The sequence below is a fragment of the Emys orbicularis genome, chromosome 3 (assembly GCF_028017835.1).
Source record: "Emys orbicularis isolate rEmyOrb1 chromosome 3, rEmyOrb1.hap1, whole genome shotgun sequence".
Lineage (NCBI taxonomy): Eukaryota > Metazoa > Chordata > Testudines > Emydidae > Emys > Emys orbicularis.
In genome coordinates this window covers 190818034-190836860 of record NC_088685.1, presented here as the reverse complement: position 1 = coordinate 190836860, position 18827 = coordinate 190818034, and the positions used below count along the sequence as shown (strand labels likewise).

The 18827-nt window shown below is 43.7% G+C and overlaps 1 protein-coding gene across 4 annotated transcripts in view; it reads left to right on the top strand.

Moving 5' to 3' along the window:
* CCDC88A (coiled-coil domain containing 88A) overlaps positions 1–18827 on the top strand; it is a 346834-nt gene that overhangs the window by 142150 nt on the left and 185857 nt on the right. For all 4 annotated transcript variants that reach the window (XM_065400915.1, XM_065400912.1, XM_065400913.1 and 1 more), the window contains exon 8: positions 51–220. In XM_065400915.1, coding sequence (XP_065256987.1) covers positions 51–220 — 170 coding nt within the window. The remainder of the gene's footprint in view (positions 1–50; positions 221–18827) is intronic.

Genomic DNA, 18827 nt, shown 5'->3' with positions numbered 1-18827 from the left:
ATAAACAGCCATCTGAAGTGCTTATATGCTTGTTGTGTTTTATTTCTTAGACTATCATAGAGCTTTCTGAAGAACGGGACTGTCTTCATTTTCTACCTCATGCATCAGCAGCACAATCACCTTGTGGATCTCCAGGCATTAAACGCACTGAAAGCAGACAGCACTTGTCAGTGGAGCTAGCAGATGCTAAAGCAAAGATAAGAAGACTTAGGCAGGAGCTGTAAGTACATATTGATTGGAAATGAATCTGAATATGAGAATTGGGTTCTTGGGTCTTACATTATTGCTGACCTCACACAATACAGTACTCTCTAGGCCAGTTGTCCAGTTTTCAATATGAAACTGTAGTTTTAAATGCATTTTGGAGCTATTACTATTCTATAGAGAAGAAAATTTCTAGAGTGTGAGAATTTTACTCTAACAACAGCCATAGGCGCCAACTCTGTGGGTGCTCCTGGGCTGGAGCACCCACGGGGAAAAATTGGGTGTGGAACACCTATTGGGAGCTCCCCGACCCGCCCCAGCTCACCTCTGCCTCCACTCCGCCTCTGCCTCCTCCCCAAGCGGCCGCTGTGTCCTGCTTCTCCCCCCTCCCTCCCAGCACTTGCGCCGTGAAACAGCTGTTTCGTGCGGCAAGCCTGGGAGGAAGGGAGGAGGAGGAGGAACGCAGCGCACTTGGGGAAGAGGCGGGGCTGGGGCGGGGATTTGGGGAGGGGTCGAATAGGGGCAGGGAGGGGGCGGAGTTGGGGCAGTGCTGGGGGTGGGGCTGGGACCGGGGGGGGGGGGGCCCACTGTAGTTTCAGAAGTGTGTTAGTGTGTGTGCTCTTTCTCTTACTGTATATTGAGAATTCCATTGATGTTTTAGCTATGAACCTATCAACAGAACAATGGGTTGAACCTCTGAGTATGTTGTGTCATTGTGATGATGTAAAATGAGTGTGAAGTGCTCATAAAAGTATACTATGGAACTTCCTCAGGGTTCGCGTACTTGGGAACTCCTTGCGGGTTTGGGATATACTTGACCAATCCTGAGTTGCCATGCAGTTCAGTGACTTATGTTGAACCTGTGGTGCCTAGTTGGTGTAATTGAGCCATTTCACACTCACAATCTTCAGATAATGTAAAGGCCTGTCTGTATGAGAAGTTAGTGCACAGCAAGCTAGGGTGTGAATTTACAGCACAGTAGCTGCAACCTCACTAACTCCCTATGTGTACATTCTTACAGCATCTTTGTGTGCTTTACCTTAGGCTTGGTAAGCCAGTCAATTGACCCGTCAAATAATGTTATTCGCCTGTTATTCGACCCCTCCCTTGTATCCTCAGCCAACGATTTGCTGATAATATAAAAAGTTCTGTGCGATTGACAGTGTTGTGACATCACATCTCTATAGAAGTCCCTCTCTCCCTGCTCTGTTTCTGCTCCTTTTGCTGCTTATGAGTTGATGGTTTTTGCTGCAGGGAGGAATGGCCACCTGCCCCCCTTTATGTGATCTGGGAGTCTATAAGGGTCCTGGGGAGGAGAGGGCAGCATGCCCCAAAGCATTTTGATTGACTGGAATCATCTGGAATAGCAGCAGTTAGAAATAGAACTGAATGGCTACTGGTTGACTGAAATACAAGAAATACTTCATAATCTAGAGAGCATTCCAGAAGTAATGAGACATTAATAACAGTACACAGAACTCTGTGTGGCTTGAAAGCTTCTCTCTTTCACCAACAGAAGTTGGTTCAATAAAAGATTCTACCTCACCCACCAGTGACATAATAAATTATGCAGAGTTGGAGAAAGCCAAAATCATTTGCATGGAAATCTTTTACTAGACAGGAACATGGAAAAACTATTCCAACTATGTGGAAGTTCTTTTTTCTGAGTATGACACACATATTTAGAATGAAGAAACACTTGTTGAATTTTTCTAATATATGTCCAACTACTGTCAAAGATAGATCATTACGGTCAAACAACAAGAAAAGTGGTCTGCTTCAAAATTTGTCTGCATTCTCCTACTTTGGTTTCGGCAGCAGTATCACGACATATGGCGTCTTTTGATGAAGACAGTGATATGACAATGAAAGTGAAACTAATGCCATTTCTTCATCTTCTAATAAGAATTTTACTACTCTATCTGGTTCAGCATTTAAAACTCCTACTTCTGGAAAGTCTTCAGATGTTCATGAAAGTGGTAGTAAGAGGTTTTTGGATAGAGTGTCCTGTTACCAGAAAAATGAACTTAATTGTACGTTTCCTAGAGGTATTTATGCTAGTAGTACACTTCATATAGTCAGAAATCCTTAAATGCTATAATTTTTTCATAAGTTGTGTCCAATTTACAAAATGCCAAGTAGGAAACAGCTTGCAGAAAGTCTTCTGAATGCTGAAGTGGATGATGTGAAAAAAGATAGCTGGTGTTCTTATTGCATGAACTCCTCATGTCTCTAGTGTCTGATGGATGGAGCAATGAGACTGTCATCAATTTCATGATAACAGCTCCACAACCAGAGTTTTACTTGTTCCAGTGCATAACTGAGCATCATTACACAGCCCAGTGTATAGCTGACCAGTTAAACAATATAATGGACTTGGGTCCACGGAAGGTTATTTCATTTGTGGCTGACAAAAGTGGCTAATATGAAAGCTCTGCTTGGTCTTCATTGATAAATGTTCTGTGTTATGAATGAGCTGCCCATATAATGCAGGTTTTTACTGGTGAAATTGAAGATCTGACAACTTTCTCATCATGCGTCGAAAATAAAAAGCATTGTCAATTTTTTCAAAAACAAAGCAGTATCAGCAGCCTTTTTCAGTGTCATTTAATACAGCACTCAGTTTCTTCCACACTGAGTAAGGCTTGTTATACTCAATGGGCATCTTCTGTTAAATGTCTCAAAGATCTTCAAATAAGCAAGAAAGCTAGTCAGTCAGTTTGAAGAAATGGTGGCTGGATGCTGCCTCTGAAAAATCCTCACTGATATTCTTGAAGACCATGCCTTTTTAGATGTGAAACTCAAAAATTCATTTCACTGCCTGAACTTGTAGCTCAGTCTATTCCGAATTGGAAAATGATAGTTCTGTATTGTCTGATGTTCCGGAACTTGTTCTTGGTGTTAATAATATATTTGGGTGAGATAATATCCTTTATTGGATCAACTTCTGTTGGTGGGAGAGACTTTGTGTAGCTCAAAAGCTTGTCTTTGTCTCTTCCACCAGCAGAAGTTGATCCAATAAAATATATGTGCTCACCCACCTTGTGTCTCTCACATCCTGGGACCAATATGGCTACAACAACACTTGTAAGAGACATATTTGTGAGAAAAAAGAACACAGTCCACTTGCAATAGCTGAAGAGAAGATGATAATAGACAAAATAATATCATGGAAAAATCAGGTGATCACTCCCGCACATAATGCCACTTACCCTGTTGAGCCACACTTCAGGGGCCAGGCCATTTCTGATGATAAGTTTGATTCAGCCTGTAACTTCATAGTGGCTGTTGCAAATTTTAAAGGATATACAAATGAACAAACAATTCTGACCGAGGCAGCAAATTATAAAGCAAGAATCAGCTCATTCAGTCATAAAACAATATGGAGTGCAATCCCAGCAGCTGAAATGAAATATTTTGCTCTTCCATCATGGTGGAAAGGATTGTGTCCTCATTGCATTCTAGCTACAAAGTGGTAGAAATTCTTTTAACACTTCTGTGTACTACTGCTTGTGCAGAACGAATTTGGTTGGTTTGCAGAATCATTCGTTCAAAAACCAGAAATAGACTGAAGACCTCCACTACTGGGAATCTGGTGACCATGCATCATAATTTAAGATTGGAGAAGAAAATGACAGATGACTCAGTAGTCATCAGACAAAGAGCAAGAAGGAGATACTGATAACTGATGAGGATGACAAAGATATAGATAAAGCAGTTGAAGTTGATAAAGAAAAAGAAGATAATGAAAAGCAAGCTGCATGAAGAGTTGGCTTGCTGCCTACCTAGTAATTTAAAAATTACTTTTCTTTTTTTCTTTTGTTTTGTAACTGTTCAGTCTTGAATGTTTGCATTTAAATGCTTAACTGACATGTCTAAAAAAGGTAGTAATAATTCTTTCATTTTTTAGAACCTCATTTCATTGTGTTGAATATTTTTTACACATTTAAGTAACTTGATTTTTGTAACTAGGCTAAGCCTATTGAAGACCATAAAAATTTACACTTTTTTGTTACTGTTGTTACTGTTCTAATAATAGTGCTTTAAAATATTTGGCCATTTTTGTCATTATTTGACCATATTTGACCAATGTTTGATTAGTCAATTAACCAATTATTTTGGACTGGTCAAACACCCAACCGTACTTTAGCTTAGTATGCTTATAAGTATACTTAACTAAAATGCCCCAAGGCACTTTTAGTGCACAGTAAACATGTCCACATAGGGAGTTAGTGCGGAGTAGCTAGTGTGCTGCACTCTAGCTTGCTGAGCACTAACTTCTCTGTGAAGACAAGCCCTAATTCAGCACTGCCTTTCAGTTTACACAGTGCACTGGGGGGGAGGGATAGCTCAGTGGTTTGAGCATTGGCCTGCTAAACCCATGGTTGCAAATTCAATCCTTGAGGGGGCCATTTAGGGATCTGGGGCAAAAATCTATCTGGGGATTGGTCCTGCTTTGAGCAGAGGGTTGGACTAGATGACCTCCTGAGGTCGCTTCCAACCCTGATATTCTATGATTCTATGATTATTTCAGTAATTCAGCAAACACCAGTATAATTCCCCATCTGTCTTGTCCTCCATTACTACTCTATCAATGGTATGTGCCTTACTCTGTTTTAAATGTGTCCTTTTATAGATGTAATCTTGTGTGGGAATATATTTGCCTCAACAATTGAGGCAGTAGGAAAAAGGCAGGGTGAAGCAGAGAGCTGTGGGCAGGTCAGGACTTTCAAAAAGATTTTGTTCTTCTTTGAGTGATTGCTCATGTGCATTCCAATAGGTGTGTGTGCACTGCGTGTATGATCTTCGGAAGGTTTTTCCTCTAGCGGTACCCGTCAGGTCGGCTGTGGAGACCACTGGAGTGACGCCTTCATGGCAGTGTATATAGGTCCCTGCCGACTTGCTGCCTGCTCAGTTCCTTCTTACTGTCAGTGATGGTCATTGGAGCAGCTCAGTCTCTTGCATTCACAAGTGGCTACCTAGTGGTTCCCTTTTCTTATTTGTAAATAGTTTAATTGAGTTGTAGTAACAGTAGTTGTCTAGTAGTTTATAGTTAGTTAAGCTTACTTTGCCCCCCCCCCTCCCGTTTTCACCAGGCACTGGGGCATGCCTCGGTCGCAGGCGTTTAAGGCGTGTGAGAGGTGTGTGAAACCTATGCCTAGAGGTGATCCCCATGCTCCTTGTCTTAAGTGCCTAGGAGAAGGTCATCAGACGGACAAGTGCCCAATTTTCAGGAGCTATAGACCCAGGACTAAAAGAGAGGGGGACTATCGTTTAAAGCTCTTCCTGATGGAGTCAACCCTCCGCCTTCAGCTGGTACCAGAAACGGCACCGGCATCATGGGTGCGCAACACCCCAGCCTCGGTGTGGGATGCCCTGGCACCGAGGAAGGACTCCTCCAAGGAGCATCAGCACTGCTCCCTGGCTCGTAAGGCCAGCTCTAGCAGGCAGCACCGCTCACAGTCCCCGGTGCCACATAAGAAAAAGAAGGTGGACGGGGTCATTCCCCCTGTTAAGAAGCTGCGAGGGAATTCCAGTGGGGTGCATCCTGCGGCAGGACACCCACGGCCTGGCTCTCAAGACCCGACTCCATTGACTCCGGCCCCAACTGGAGGTCCGTCGAGTCCAGTGCTGATGGACTCCCCAACTCGGGAGGATTTGGAGGGAAGAGCTCGACCCTGCCTCCACGCCGGATAACTACGAGGCAGCGCGGGACCTTATTGACATGACGGCACAGTCCTCGGCCCCGGAGATGTGAGCTCCAGCATCACTGAGGACGCTGGCTCAAGTTCAGGCTCTGTCAGCGGCACCGACAATAGCATCTATGACGGCGCCTCATGTGGCACCATCTCCAGCACCCTTCATGGCACCGATGGCACCACCGCCCCCATTCATCATCAGGGCAAGCCCATGATGTTACGGCGCCACTCCCCATCTTCCCAGTACGGCTCCCCGGCACTGTCGGGCTCCGCCCTCTCCGTGGTCGGGCTCAGAGTACTCTTCCGAGACAGAGGCTGAGTCTTTTGTCTCCCGACGCAGCCAGTACCTCTCGCGGGCCCGGCACAGCAGAGTCGTGGACTCGTCGGCACCGGCGGTATCCTGGCCACCCCAGTGGCAGGGCCCAATACAATGGCCCTTTTGGATTCCTTGGGCCTATCATCACGGTCAGGGCTCCAGGGCCGTATCAGTGGCATTCGCACCCTGTGCTCCCCCCTCGGCAACGTCAGTGTGACGTCACACCCCCCGGGGCTCCAGAGGACCCCGCACGGGACAAGGATTCTGGGCCTCCACACTCAGGCGCAGCACCCGAATCAGCGCCACCAGTTGTACTGGAGCCATCTCCAGCCATGGGGGAGACCGATGCACCTGACCCAGCCTCTAGGGAGCCAGAAGGGCAGGAAGACCCAGTCCCACGGGCCTCCTCCTTGCTGGACGAGGCAGTAGTGGGCACCACCACCACCCTACCGATGATGGACACCAGGGAACACCCGGACCTTCTTAGGAGTGTGGTCCTAAACCTCCAGGCAGAGGAGGTCACGAAGGAGTCAGACCCGATGGTGGACATCCTTGCCCCAGAGGGTCCATCTAGGGTGGCCTTGCCCCTGATGAGAGCGATCCAGTACACTACTAGGGTGCTCTGGCAGACTCCGTCCTCGGTACCACCCACCGCTAAAATGGTGGAGAGACATTATTTTGTGCCGCAGAAAGGGTATGAACACCTTTTCACCCACCCCCAACTGGGGACTCAACTGGGTCGATGCAGCAAATCACAAGGAGTGGCAGGAGCAGCCAGGTCCCGCTCCAAAGTTACAGGACGCTAAGAAGCTGGACCTTTTCAGCTGAAAGGTCTACTCGACTGGTGGGCTCCAGCTTCGAGTGGCCAACCAGCAACCACCTAGCGGTATTCAGCCGCTATGCTTTCAATTCCTGGAGAACATTAGCAAAGTTTCAGGAATTAATGCCAGCTGACTCGTACAAGGAGTTTAATGTGCTTCTAGAGGAGGGTAGGGTGGTCTCAAGAACCTCCCTCCAGGCTGTGTTAGACTCGGCGGCTCGGACTATGGCCAATACCATTACAGTGAGACGCAATGTATGGCTGCAAGTGTCAGGTATACCACTGGAGGTCCAGAACACTATCCAGGACCTGCCCTTTGACTGTGCAGGCTTGTATGCCCAAAATACGGACTCTCGCTTGCACAGTCTTAAGGACTCGTGGGCGACTCTAAAGTCTTTGGGGATCCACACACCTGCACCCCAAAGAAAACCATTTAAGCCTCAGGTCCCGTCCTGCTTCTGTTACAGGCCCCCGAGGTGAGACTCGTGCAGGAATAATAGGAGGCGCCCATCGTAGTCCTCCTCAGGCCAAGGCCAGGGTTCTTCGAAACAGCTCCTGGCCCGAAGCCAAACTTTTGAAGATGCAACTGAGGACGGAGCACCTGTACCAAGCTTGGATCCTTACCCACTCTTTGTGAATTGACTGTCCCACTTCTACCGTGGTGGGTCCCAGATCACGTCAGATTGCTGGGTCCTCAGCACAGTGGACGTGAGATATTCTATCCAATTCTCTTCCCTCCCACCCCCCTTCCCCGTCCCTCTTCAGGGACCCTTCTCACGAACAACTCCTTCTGCAGGAGGTGCAATCGCTCCTCACTATAGGGGCGATAGAGGAGGTTCCTCAGGAGTTCAGGGATAAGGGTTTTACTCCCGCTATTTCCTCATCCCCAAAGCCAAGGGTGGGCTCTGGCCTATCCTGGATCTGAGAGACCTCAACACATTCATAAGGAAAGTGAAGTGGTCTCCCTGGCCTCCATCATTCCTTCCCTGGATCTGGGAGACTGGTACGCTGCCCTCGACTTGAAAGTTGCGTACTTTCATATCTCCATTATCCCGGCCCACAGACGATTTCTTCACTTTGTGGTCAGTGGCCAGCACTACCAGTTCAGGGTGCTCCCGTTTGGGCTTTCGGCGGCCCCCCGGGTATTCACTAAGTGTATGGCGGTTGTGGCAGCCTTCCTCCGCAAATGTCAGGGCAAGTTTTCCCGTACCTGAACGACTGGCTCATCAAGGCCAAGTCGCAAGCACAGGCTTGGGCCACCTTCCTCAGGCTGGGCCTCATATTGAACATGCCCAAATCTACACTAGCCCTGACGCAGAGCATAGAATTCATAGGAGCTCTCTTGGACTCCATGCAAGCCAGGGTGTTCCCGAGCCGCGCTTCCAAGCACTCAGGGACATTATCAAGAACCTTCGCCGATTCCCCACAACGATGGCCAGAAATTGCATAAAACTGTTGGGGGATATGGTGGCCTGGGCATATGGTGGCCTGCACATATATGGTCCAGCACACCAGATTGCGCTTTCAGCCTCTCCAGGCGTGGTTGGCGCAGGTGCACAGGACAAGCAGGGACCCACTGGACAGATTAATCACCCTCCCTCCCTTGCATTCTCGAGTCTCTCCGCTGGTGGCTGCAGCCACAAGTGGTCTGTGCAGGAGTACCCTTTGCTAATCCCCAACCTACGCTATCGCTGGTTACGGATGCCTTGGTGCTCAGTTGGGGAGCGCACCTGGGAAATATCAGAACCCAAGGCCTATGGTCCCACGCAGAACTATCACTGCACATCAATGTAAAGGAGCTGAGGGCGGTTCGTCTGGCATGCCAAGCGTTCCAAGCCTGTCTTCAGGGCGCATGTGTGTCGGTGCTAATGGACAACACCACAGCGATGTTCTATATAAACAAACAGGGGGGTGCTCGCTCCTCTCCCCTGTGCCAGGAAGCTCGCGGGCTGTGGGACTTTTGCATCGCCCACTCGATACACCTAGAGGCGACGTACCTTCCAGGAGCGCAAAACGAGCTAGCCGACCGCCTCCGCCGCTTGTTTCATGGTCATGTATGGTCCCTCATGGTGGACATTGCGCTCTCGATTTTCCAGAGGTGGGGCTTTCCCTACATAGACTTGTTTGCGATGCGGAGCAACAGGAAGTACCAGCAGTTCTGCTCGTTTCTGAACCAGAGCCTAGACTCCATTGCAGACACCTTTCATGGACGAGTCACCTGCTGTACGTTCCCGCCCTTCCGTCTCATACACAAAGTCCTCCTCAAGGCTCGCCGGGACAGGGCTTCCTTGATCCTTATAGCACCAGCGTGGCGCCGCCAGCACTGGTTCACCACATTGTTGAACCTCTCAGTGGACAGACCAGTAGCACTTCCTGTGTGCCCGTCCCTCATCACACAGGACTATGACCGTCTACAACACCCCAACCTGGAGTCCCCCCCCACCTCATGGCATTGAAACTCCATGGTTGAACCCGCTCAAGCTTCAGACTCAGTTAGGGAAGTTCTGCTGGGAAGTAGGAAACCCTCCACTCGTGCCAAATACCTGGCAAAATGGAAGCGGTTTTCCATCTGGTCTCTGCAGATGGGCAGCCCTCTGCAGCAAGCATCAATTCCCCTTCTTTTGGACTACCTACTGTACATCAAGCAGCAGGGGTTGGCAATATCATCTATCAAAGTATACCTGGCTGCCATTTCGGCCTTCCACCCGGGAGCAGCAGGTAGATCAGTCTTCGGAAATCCCATGGTGGGCCGGTTTCTCAAGGGTTTGGACAGGCTTGGTGCGACAGCCCATTCTCCAGTGTGACCTCAACCTGGTCCTATCCACGCTCATGAGGCCCCCTTTAGAGCCCATGGCGACCTTCCCTCTGTCCTACCTTTCCTGGAAAGTGGCCTTTCTGGTGGCCATAACCTGAGCTCAGGGCGCTGACTTCTAAGCCTCCCTATATGGTCTTTTATAAAGACAAGATGCAGCTATGCCCTCATCCCACATTTCTACCAAAGATAGTCTCCCAGTTTCATGTGAACCAGGACATATTTTTACCCGTGTTCTTTCCTAAGCCATGTGACAGTAACAGAGAGTGAATGCTCCATTCCAAATTGAGCGCATAAAGCCATTTTGTAAGTCACCACAGCTCTTTATTGCAATCGCAGAGAGAATGAAGGGGCTTCCCATCTCGTCCCAGCGCATTTCATCATGGATCACGTCCTGCATCAGAACGTGCTACGACCTAGCTAAGATTCCAGCCCCTCCGTTGACAGTGCCCTCCACAAGAGCGCAGGCTTTGTCCGCAGCATTCCTTGCGCAGGTCCCTATCCAGGACATATGCAAGGCAGCAACGTGGTCTTCCATCCACACCTTCACGTCGCACTACGCCATCACCCAACAGGCGAGGGACTATGCAGCCTTTGGCAGGGCAGTATTGCAGTCAGCAACCAGGTGAACTCCAACCCCTCCTCCAGGGAAACTGCTTGGGAGTCACCTGTTGGAATGCACGTGAGCAATCACTTGAAGAAAAAATGGTTACCTACCTCTTGTAATTGTTGTTCTTCGAGATGTGTTGCTCATGTCCATTCCAAATCCCACCCGCCTCACCTCTGTTGGCGTATTCTGGGAAGAAGGAACTGAGCAGGTGGTGGGTCGGCAGGGATCTATATACACCGCCATGAAGGCGCCACTCCTGGGGCCTCCACAGCTGACCCAACAGGTACCACTAGGGGAAAAACCTTCCGACAATCATGCACGTGGCACGCGCACACCTATTGGAATGGACATGAGCAACACATCTCGAAGAACAACAGTTATGAGAGGTAGGTAACCATTTTTTTCCTTTTTGCTAGTAGACAATGCTGTCGCCAGAGGTCCTCATTTCCAGCACAATCCAACTCCAGTGGTTAAAAGAACAACTTTCTATTGGTTGTGGTGATACATAAAGTGGGACAGCAATCCAGGTGGGACATAATAGTCCACAGTATTTTTATTTATCTTTTATTCAGGTATACAGTGGGAGGGTGGGTGGAAAAGCTTGCCAGTGTAATCCCTAACCACCCCACTATCTCCCTGTTTTCCTTACAGGTTGAGAACATAAGAACATAAGAGGGGCCATACTGGGTCAGACCAAAGGTCCATGTAGCCCAGTATCCTGTCTTCCGACAGTGGCCAGTGCCAGGTGCCCTTCTTTATCCCAATGCTCATCCTCTTTTTAACTATCCCCTCCTATCCCAGTCCACAGAGAGCAGTTTTGCCCCAAACTCCACTAAAACACCCTCCTGCTGCAAGCACAAGCATGAGCCTAGATATAAGGAATCTGATCTAAGTGGCAGGTGCACTAATTTAGAAGAAGGCTGTTAGGGATTAGTTGGCATGTTTTGGGTATAGATTGGGTGGGCATGTAGGGAGAGCGGTGAGGGAGGTTTACATCGATCAGCTATCTCCCCACACCAGTGAATGATTGCCAAATTGTGCTCCCTCTTTCCCAGTGATGGCCCCATAAGTAAAGGGAAGCTCTTCCCTTCCTTTGCCTAGTCCTAGTACCTAGAAAAATCAATCTCCATGACGAACACATGATTTTTCTATGAAAATATTTCTGTCCCTTCCAAATTTCTAAACATAAATGGAGATGGCGAAGCTCTGGCCAGTGGGTGGCTCTGACCCTCTCCTCCACCTGGCATAATGGTTTTTATGCCAGAGTAAAATATGTGCAGATAAAACCCAGGATTAGGGATGTGTAATTTAGAGGGATACAGCAACTCCATGTGCACCAAGCAACTTGCTTATAGCATAGAAACAGTGCACCCAAGGATTTAGCCCAACGTGCTTAGTGGAGAGAGGAGACAGATAAGATTAATTAAGAGTTGAAGGTAGTGTAAATCACATTTATGAGATCACTGATCAGCTTTTACAGGCTTCTCTTGACCAGATTATCTAAACTGGCTGAACTATCTGGCTGATTCATTCAGAAACCCCCTCTCCCACTACATTTTAGTCTTTATGAGGACCGTAGAACAAAAGATGTGGCTCTCATTTTCTGATGTCTGTATTATTATGTGTCTATTGAAATGTTCCCGCCCAGGATATTCTATAAACAGCTGCACCAAGAAAATTAGTGAAAAAATTACTGTTATTAGTTTGATTGGCAGTTAATAGCCTAAATAGTGAACACCAGTATGTTCCGTATAATTTAGTACAATTCTCTCTAGTCTTTAGTTGAAGCATACCATTAGAACCACAAAGAAGGCTCTGAACATTTAACATTTTGCACTGTATTTGAATTTAATTTGTAAATACATTTCCTCTAGGCATAGGAGTATATTGAAAATCTTAGACTTCTTTAAATTATTAAACTGTCAGAAACATGTGGTACTTTATATTATATGTTGGGTTGCATTTAAAATTGTGAAAATACAAATAGATTCATATCTTGAGTCAAAAAATAAGTAGTCATAGATGACAGACAGTATAATCTGTTTCTTTTAGACTAACTTCATAGTTTAAGATATACCATATACAGTACAGTTCCTTAAAAAAGTGTATGAAGATTGTTTTGAGATATATTTTTAGCGTGCTGCACATGGAATTAGATACAAAATATGATTCAAGAATTCGGTGTGATGAAGACACTGCAAGAAACTGTATTCATGCATGCTTAATTCAATAAGAACATAAGACTGGCCATACTGGGTCACATCAAAGGTCCATCCAGCCCAGTATCCTGTCTACCGACAGTGACCAATGCCAGGTGTTCCAGAGGGAGTGAACCTAACAGGTAATGATCAAGTGATCTCTCTCCTGCCATCCATCTCCACCCTCTGACAAACAGAGGCTAGGGACACCGTTCCTTACCCATCCGGGCTAATAGCCATTAATGGACTTAACCTCCATGAATTTATCTAGTTCTCTTTTAAACCCTGATATAGTCCTAGCCTTCACAAACTCCTCAGGCAAGGAGTTCCACAGGTTGACTGTGTGAAGAAGAACTTCCTTTTATTTGTTTTAAACGTGCTGCCCATTAATTTCATTTGGTGGCCCCTGGTTCTTATATTATGGGAACAAAAAATAACTTTTCCTTATTCACTTTCTTGTGCCACACCACTCATCATTTTATATATCTCTATCATATCCCCCCTTAGTCTACTCTTTTCGAAGCTGAAAAGTCCTAGCCTCTTTAATCTCTCCTCATATGGGACCCATTCCAAACCCCTAATTATTTTAGTTTCCCTTTTCTGAACCTTTTCTAATGCCAGTATATCTTTTTTGAGATGAGGAGACCACATCTGTACACAGTATTCAATATGTGGGCGTACCATCGATTTATATAAGGGCAATAAGATATTCTCTGTCTTATTCTCTATCCCTTTTTGAATGATTCCTAACATCCTGTTTGCTTTTTTGACTGCCGCTGCACACTGCATGGATGTCTTCAGAGAACTATCCACGATGACTCCAAGATCTCTTTCCTGATTAGTTGTGGCTAAATTAGCCCCCCTCATATTGTATGTATAGTTGGGGTTATTTTTTTCCAACGTGCATTACTTTATATTTATCCACATTAAATTTCATTTGCCATTTTGTTGCCCAGTCACTTAGTTTTGTGAGATCTTTTTGAAGTTCTTCACAGTCTGCTTTGGTCTTAACTATCTTGAGCAGTTTAGTATCATCTGCAAACTTTGCCACCTCACTGTTTACCCCTTTCTCCAGATCATTTATTAATAAGTTGAGTAGGATTGGTCCTAGGACTGACCCTTGGGGAACACCACTAGTTACCCCTCTCATTCGGAAAATTTACCATTTATTCCTACCCTTTGTTCCCTGTCTTTTAAGCAGTTCTCAATCCATGAAAGGATCTTCCCTTTTATCCATGACAACTTAATTTACATAAGAGCCTTTGGTGGGGGACCGTGTCAAAGGCTTTCTGGAAATCTAAGTACACTATGTCCACTGGATTCCCCTTGTCCACATGTTGTCCCCTCCAAAGAACTCTAATAGATTAGTAAGACATGATTTCCCTTTACAGAAACCATGTTGACTTTTGCCCAACAATTTATGTTCTTCTATGTGTCTGACAATTTTATTCTTTACTATTGTTTCAACTAATTTGCCTGGTACTGATGTTAGACTTACCGGTCTGTAATTGCCGGGATCACCTCTAGAGCCCTTTTTAAATATTGGCGTTACATTAGCTATCTTCCAATCACTGGGTACAGAAGCTGATTTAAAGGACAGGTTACAAACCATAGTTAATAGTTCCGCAATTTCACATTTGAGTTCTTTCAGAACTCTTGGGTGAATGGCATCTGGTCCCGGTGACTTGTTACTGTTAAGTTTATCAATTAATTCCAAAACCTCCTCTAGCGACACTTCAATCTGTGACAATTCCTCAGATTTGTCACTTACAAAGGACGGCTTAGGGTTGGGAATCTTCCTAACATCCTCAGCCGTGAAGCTTGAAGCAAATAATTCATTTAGTTTCTCCGCAATGACTTTATCGTCTTTAAGTGCTCCTTTTGTATCTCGATCGTTCATTGTATTGAAATCAAACTGCTTGTAGATTTCTATTTAAAAATATGAGTGAGACGTAAGCCAGGAACATAAATGTTAATAGAAAAGTCATAGTGCCCTAATCTAACAATGTGCAATATTATGCAGAATTTGCCTATATCAAAAATATGTGATTTCTGGATATTAGTATAGGGAAGTGTCTTTGACTGTTACTGTGGGCCATGGTCTTGCAATGAGCTTGACATGAGTGGGCCCCTGAATGCATGTGGAGACCCATTTACTTAATTGAGACTCTGCCTATGTTCAGGGGTCCATCCACCTGACACTCATTTAAACAAATGTTTCTTTTCATGTTTACTACATTTTAATTCAAATGTTGAATATCTCAGTACAGGTATAGATAGTTCTCTTAGTCCCTCTTATTATGTTTCTTTTCTGTTTCATTACTCAAGTAACATCAAAGATCGCTCAGTAATGTAATAATATATCTGAATGTGTGATATTTCAAACTGAAACCTTTTTTAACCTTGAAAGGTATTTAATTATAGAGGCACTGGTAGCCTCTCTAATTAATTGGGTTTGCATTGAGATTGAATTGAGTTTTGCTTGTAAATCAAGGATTCAACCTTTGTAACGTGCACAATAAAGCATATCTTCACCAAACTTATTGCACTTATTCTTTGAGCACGGAATGAATTTTCTGAGAATTCACAAGTAAATGTGTTAGTTTGAATTAGAATAATTTTAAAAACAGACATCTTTAAGAAATTTAGCACTTTTCTGTTTTCTGTCCTGAATTATCTTGATGGAATAACGTCGACACTTCAGATTTTCCATAAAGTTTAGACTTATTGAAATTTGTGCTTAGGCTAAATTTGAAGAAATTATGTAGCTAAACTGTATCTTATTATCGGTAAAGGCACTGAAACAACCTTAATTCACCCCTGTATTGAAGCAATGAGGAAAAAAATCAGGGTGGATTTGATTTGATTTTTATTTTATATTTTTAAGTGATTTATTTTGAAAAATTTTCAGATTAGTTTTACAGCTGTATCAGAAAATGAATGATTGTTTGGTTATTTCATTTACCAAAGGTGATTGAAGCAGATATTTATGAAGTCATTGGGAGGTGAACTATCTCCAATTCAACAGGTTAATCATTAATATTTGGAGGATTTTCTTGCCATGCTATATTAGGAGGAGAACATCACCAGACAGATATTTAAATTGTTTTATTGAATTAAAACAACAACGTTATGTATTCTGGATTTTTTTTTTCAACAGCAAACGTAATATTTTAACAAAACAAGCATATGAATTTTTGAACTTAGTTAAACATTCAAGTTTTTTAAAATCAGGTTTGTTTTTGTTAAAATTGTTTTTAACTAAAATAGTTCAATGAAATATTAAAAAAAAAAACACAAAAATTAAATCGGCTATGTCAGCCAGGTGAACATGAGAAACTGAAAATATTGGTTTCTACAGATAACTCATTCATCTTCACCTTCATTTTCCTGTTTGTTCATAATCTGGAAAAGAAAAACAAGCTTTCCTGCTTTTTCAGGTCCCAAACATTTCTGAATTTGGAATGAATTAGTCCAAAAGAAGAAAATATTCTTTCTACACTGGCAGAAGAAGCTACTGCTGTTCAAAGTGAGATTATCACTTCAACAGCCTCTGAATCCAAGTGCTTAAGTGACTTCCACCAGTTCACCGGTGTGACTTTCTTTAAAACATCATCAGCAAACATATATTTTTTGAATGGTTCGCCCTTAGCTCTGAAGTTTATTATAGTTGGCATTATGGAGGGATGATTGCTGGATGTCCATGTCATAGCTATCTCCTCCTCTTCAGCAGTTAAGGTCTGACCCTGGTACCAAGTATTGAGAATATTTGCAAGAAAATGAGCTGAAGATAGTGCTTGTCCCATTCTTTTTTTTTTTTTGTAATGCTTGTAATTTAACTGCATATTTCTCTTTTTAAGATCTCACTTAATTCCTTCCAAATTTCAACAGAGTCAGCAATAGAACAGCTATTTCCCTGCATTTTGTTCAAGGCTACAGAAATAGGCTTCAGGGTACTCAGCATGTGTTCAACATTTCTCTTAAGCCCATGGTGAGAACTTCAGCTGTGATAGTGCCATCTATTTTTTCACGATTTTGTTCACAAACTGTCATCAGATTAGGCCAGTTCTTGATATAGTGCTCAAAACAGTCCACTACTGAGTTCCATCACACGTCTTGTGGGAGAGTTAGCTTGGTTCCTTCTAGTTTTTTCAGAGCAGCTGCTGCAAAGTGGTTGTTACGGAAGTATTTTGCAATTTCAACAACATTAGCCTTTATTTCTGGAACACTGAAGTCTTTGGCTAGGAGGTGAATCAAATGAGCACTGCAACCGTATGTTATTAGCTTGGGACTCTCTTCTAAATAATTTCTTCTCGTCTTGGATACATTTGCAGCATTGTCTGTGACCAAGCTGCGTACTAGACATTTGAATCCTTTTTCATAGCTTTTACTGCTACTTCTTGTAAGTATTCTGCTGTGTGTGCATTTCCTGATGTATCAATTGTTTCTGTAAGGAAGACATTCCTTTCTTCTGTTGTCACACAAGCACATAGAACAGGATCATTGTGGACATTGCTCCACCTATCAAGACTCAGATTAACAATTTTACCCTCTAGACCTTTTGCACACTACTCGATTTCTCTTTCATACACTTTATCCAGCAATTTGACTGCGACATCTGCTCTGTTGGGTGGACTGTATCCTGGTCTTAATGACTGAACCATGTTAATGAAGTGTGGGTTTTCAATTATTCAGCAAGGAGAGTTTGTTGCATAAACAAACCGGGCAATTTTTTCATCAATTACCTCTTTTTGTAATCTGCTGGTTGTTTTCACAAACTTATCTGTGGTTGTTTCTGGATGATGGAGATTTTTTTTTCTTTTTGCTACAGGTGATATACTGTGGCTATGTGACATACATGGTGTGACTGAAACACTATCATTGGCAGATAACTCTGAAACTATAGAAAATGATGGTGATCTTGAAGGTGGATAGTCTTCAGAATCGTGTATGTTGAGGATGGATTCTCCTAAACAAAATAAGCCAATGCAGTTATTTAATTATTATTACCATACTGCTCATTTAGTATTACTCATTGCATTCACTGACCCTCAGTACTGCTTTAAAGGTGAAACTGTAAAAGGAAGATCTGCCTATTTCAGCTATTTATTTTTTATCATAACTGCATCTAAAATGATAGTACCAAAGAGTAACAACTATATTTTTTGCTCAAACCTGAGAATTCAAGAATAGTCCAGGAGGAAGACAGGCAGTCCTTAAGAATGAAGTATGAAATAAATAAGTTTACCAACCTGAAGATCCTGCATGTTAAGACATGTTCCTTTCATCATCTTCACTGCAGCTTCCTCCTGAGAAGGAACACTTCTCATGATGATGTTTCATTCAGGCAACCAGGGCTTGCATTTTGCATTTTGCACACATGCCTGTCTTACCCACAGGTAGAGGAACTTCATTAAAATATTCCCAAACTGGGTCTCTTTTACGGCCTACTGCCATTATAGGTTTTCCCTTCTAGTGAGAGAATGGTATGGTAGATCTCAAATCAATGAAGGCTACACTCAGAAAGACCTCAAGACTTCTGGAATATGCTGCTCAAACAGTTTCACTTTTGTTTCTACTGCCTGTCCCTCCCTTCTCACATTTATCTCAGACTTCTCCTTGTCCAGATCTATTCTGCCCCCAACAATCTTCTATTAATTTAACTTTTTGAAACTTTGCACTTTTAGAGAGAGGTAAGGGATTGACTCTGTTTATACAAATTTGCACAGGGACAATAGGGTTGAGGTCTGTTATTTCTCAACTCTATTTATTTATTTATTTTTTTTATTTTTTTTGCTGTTAACAAGCATGTTATCTCTGGAGACACAGATCCACAGTTTAAGAACTGCAAAACTAAGCATCTCTGATGGTATCTTCTACACTGATCACTGAGTCCCATTGGGTAGAGAGAAAGATTAACCTAAATAATCTATACAGAAGCCCCTGGAACTCCATAAAATTGGGTCCCTAATCCATGAACTATTGGAACTAATTTACAAAACTTTTCTTAAACATTACATATATATATTGTCTCATACTATAGAATTAGAATTTATAATCCCTATTCCATGATGAGATATCTTTGTGATATAAGGTATCTTACTTAAAACTACCTTTATATAGTTTTTTTCTCAAAAAGCATTTTATCAAAAAAATCCGATTAAAAAA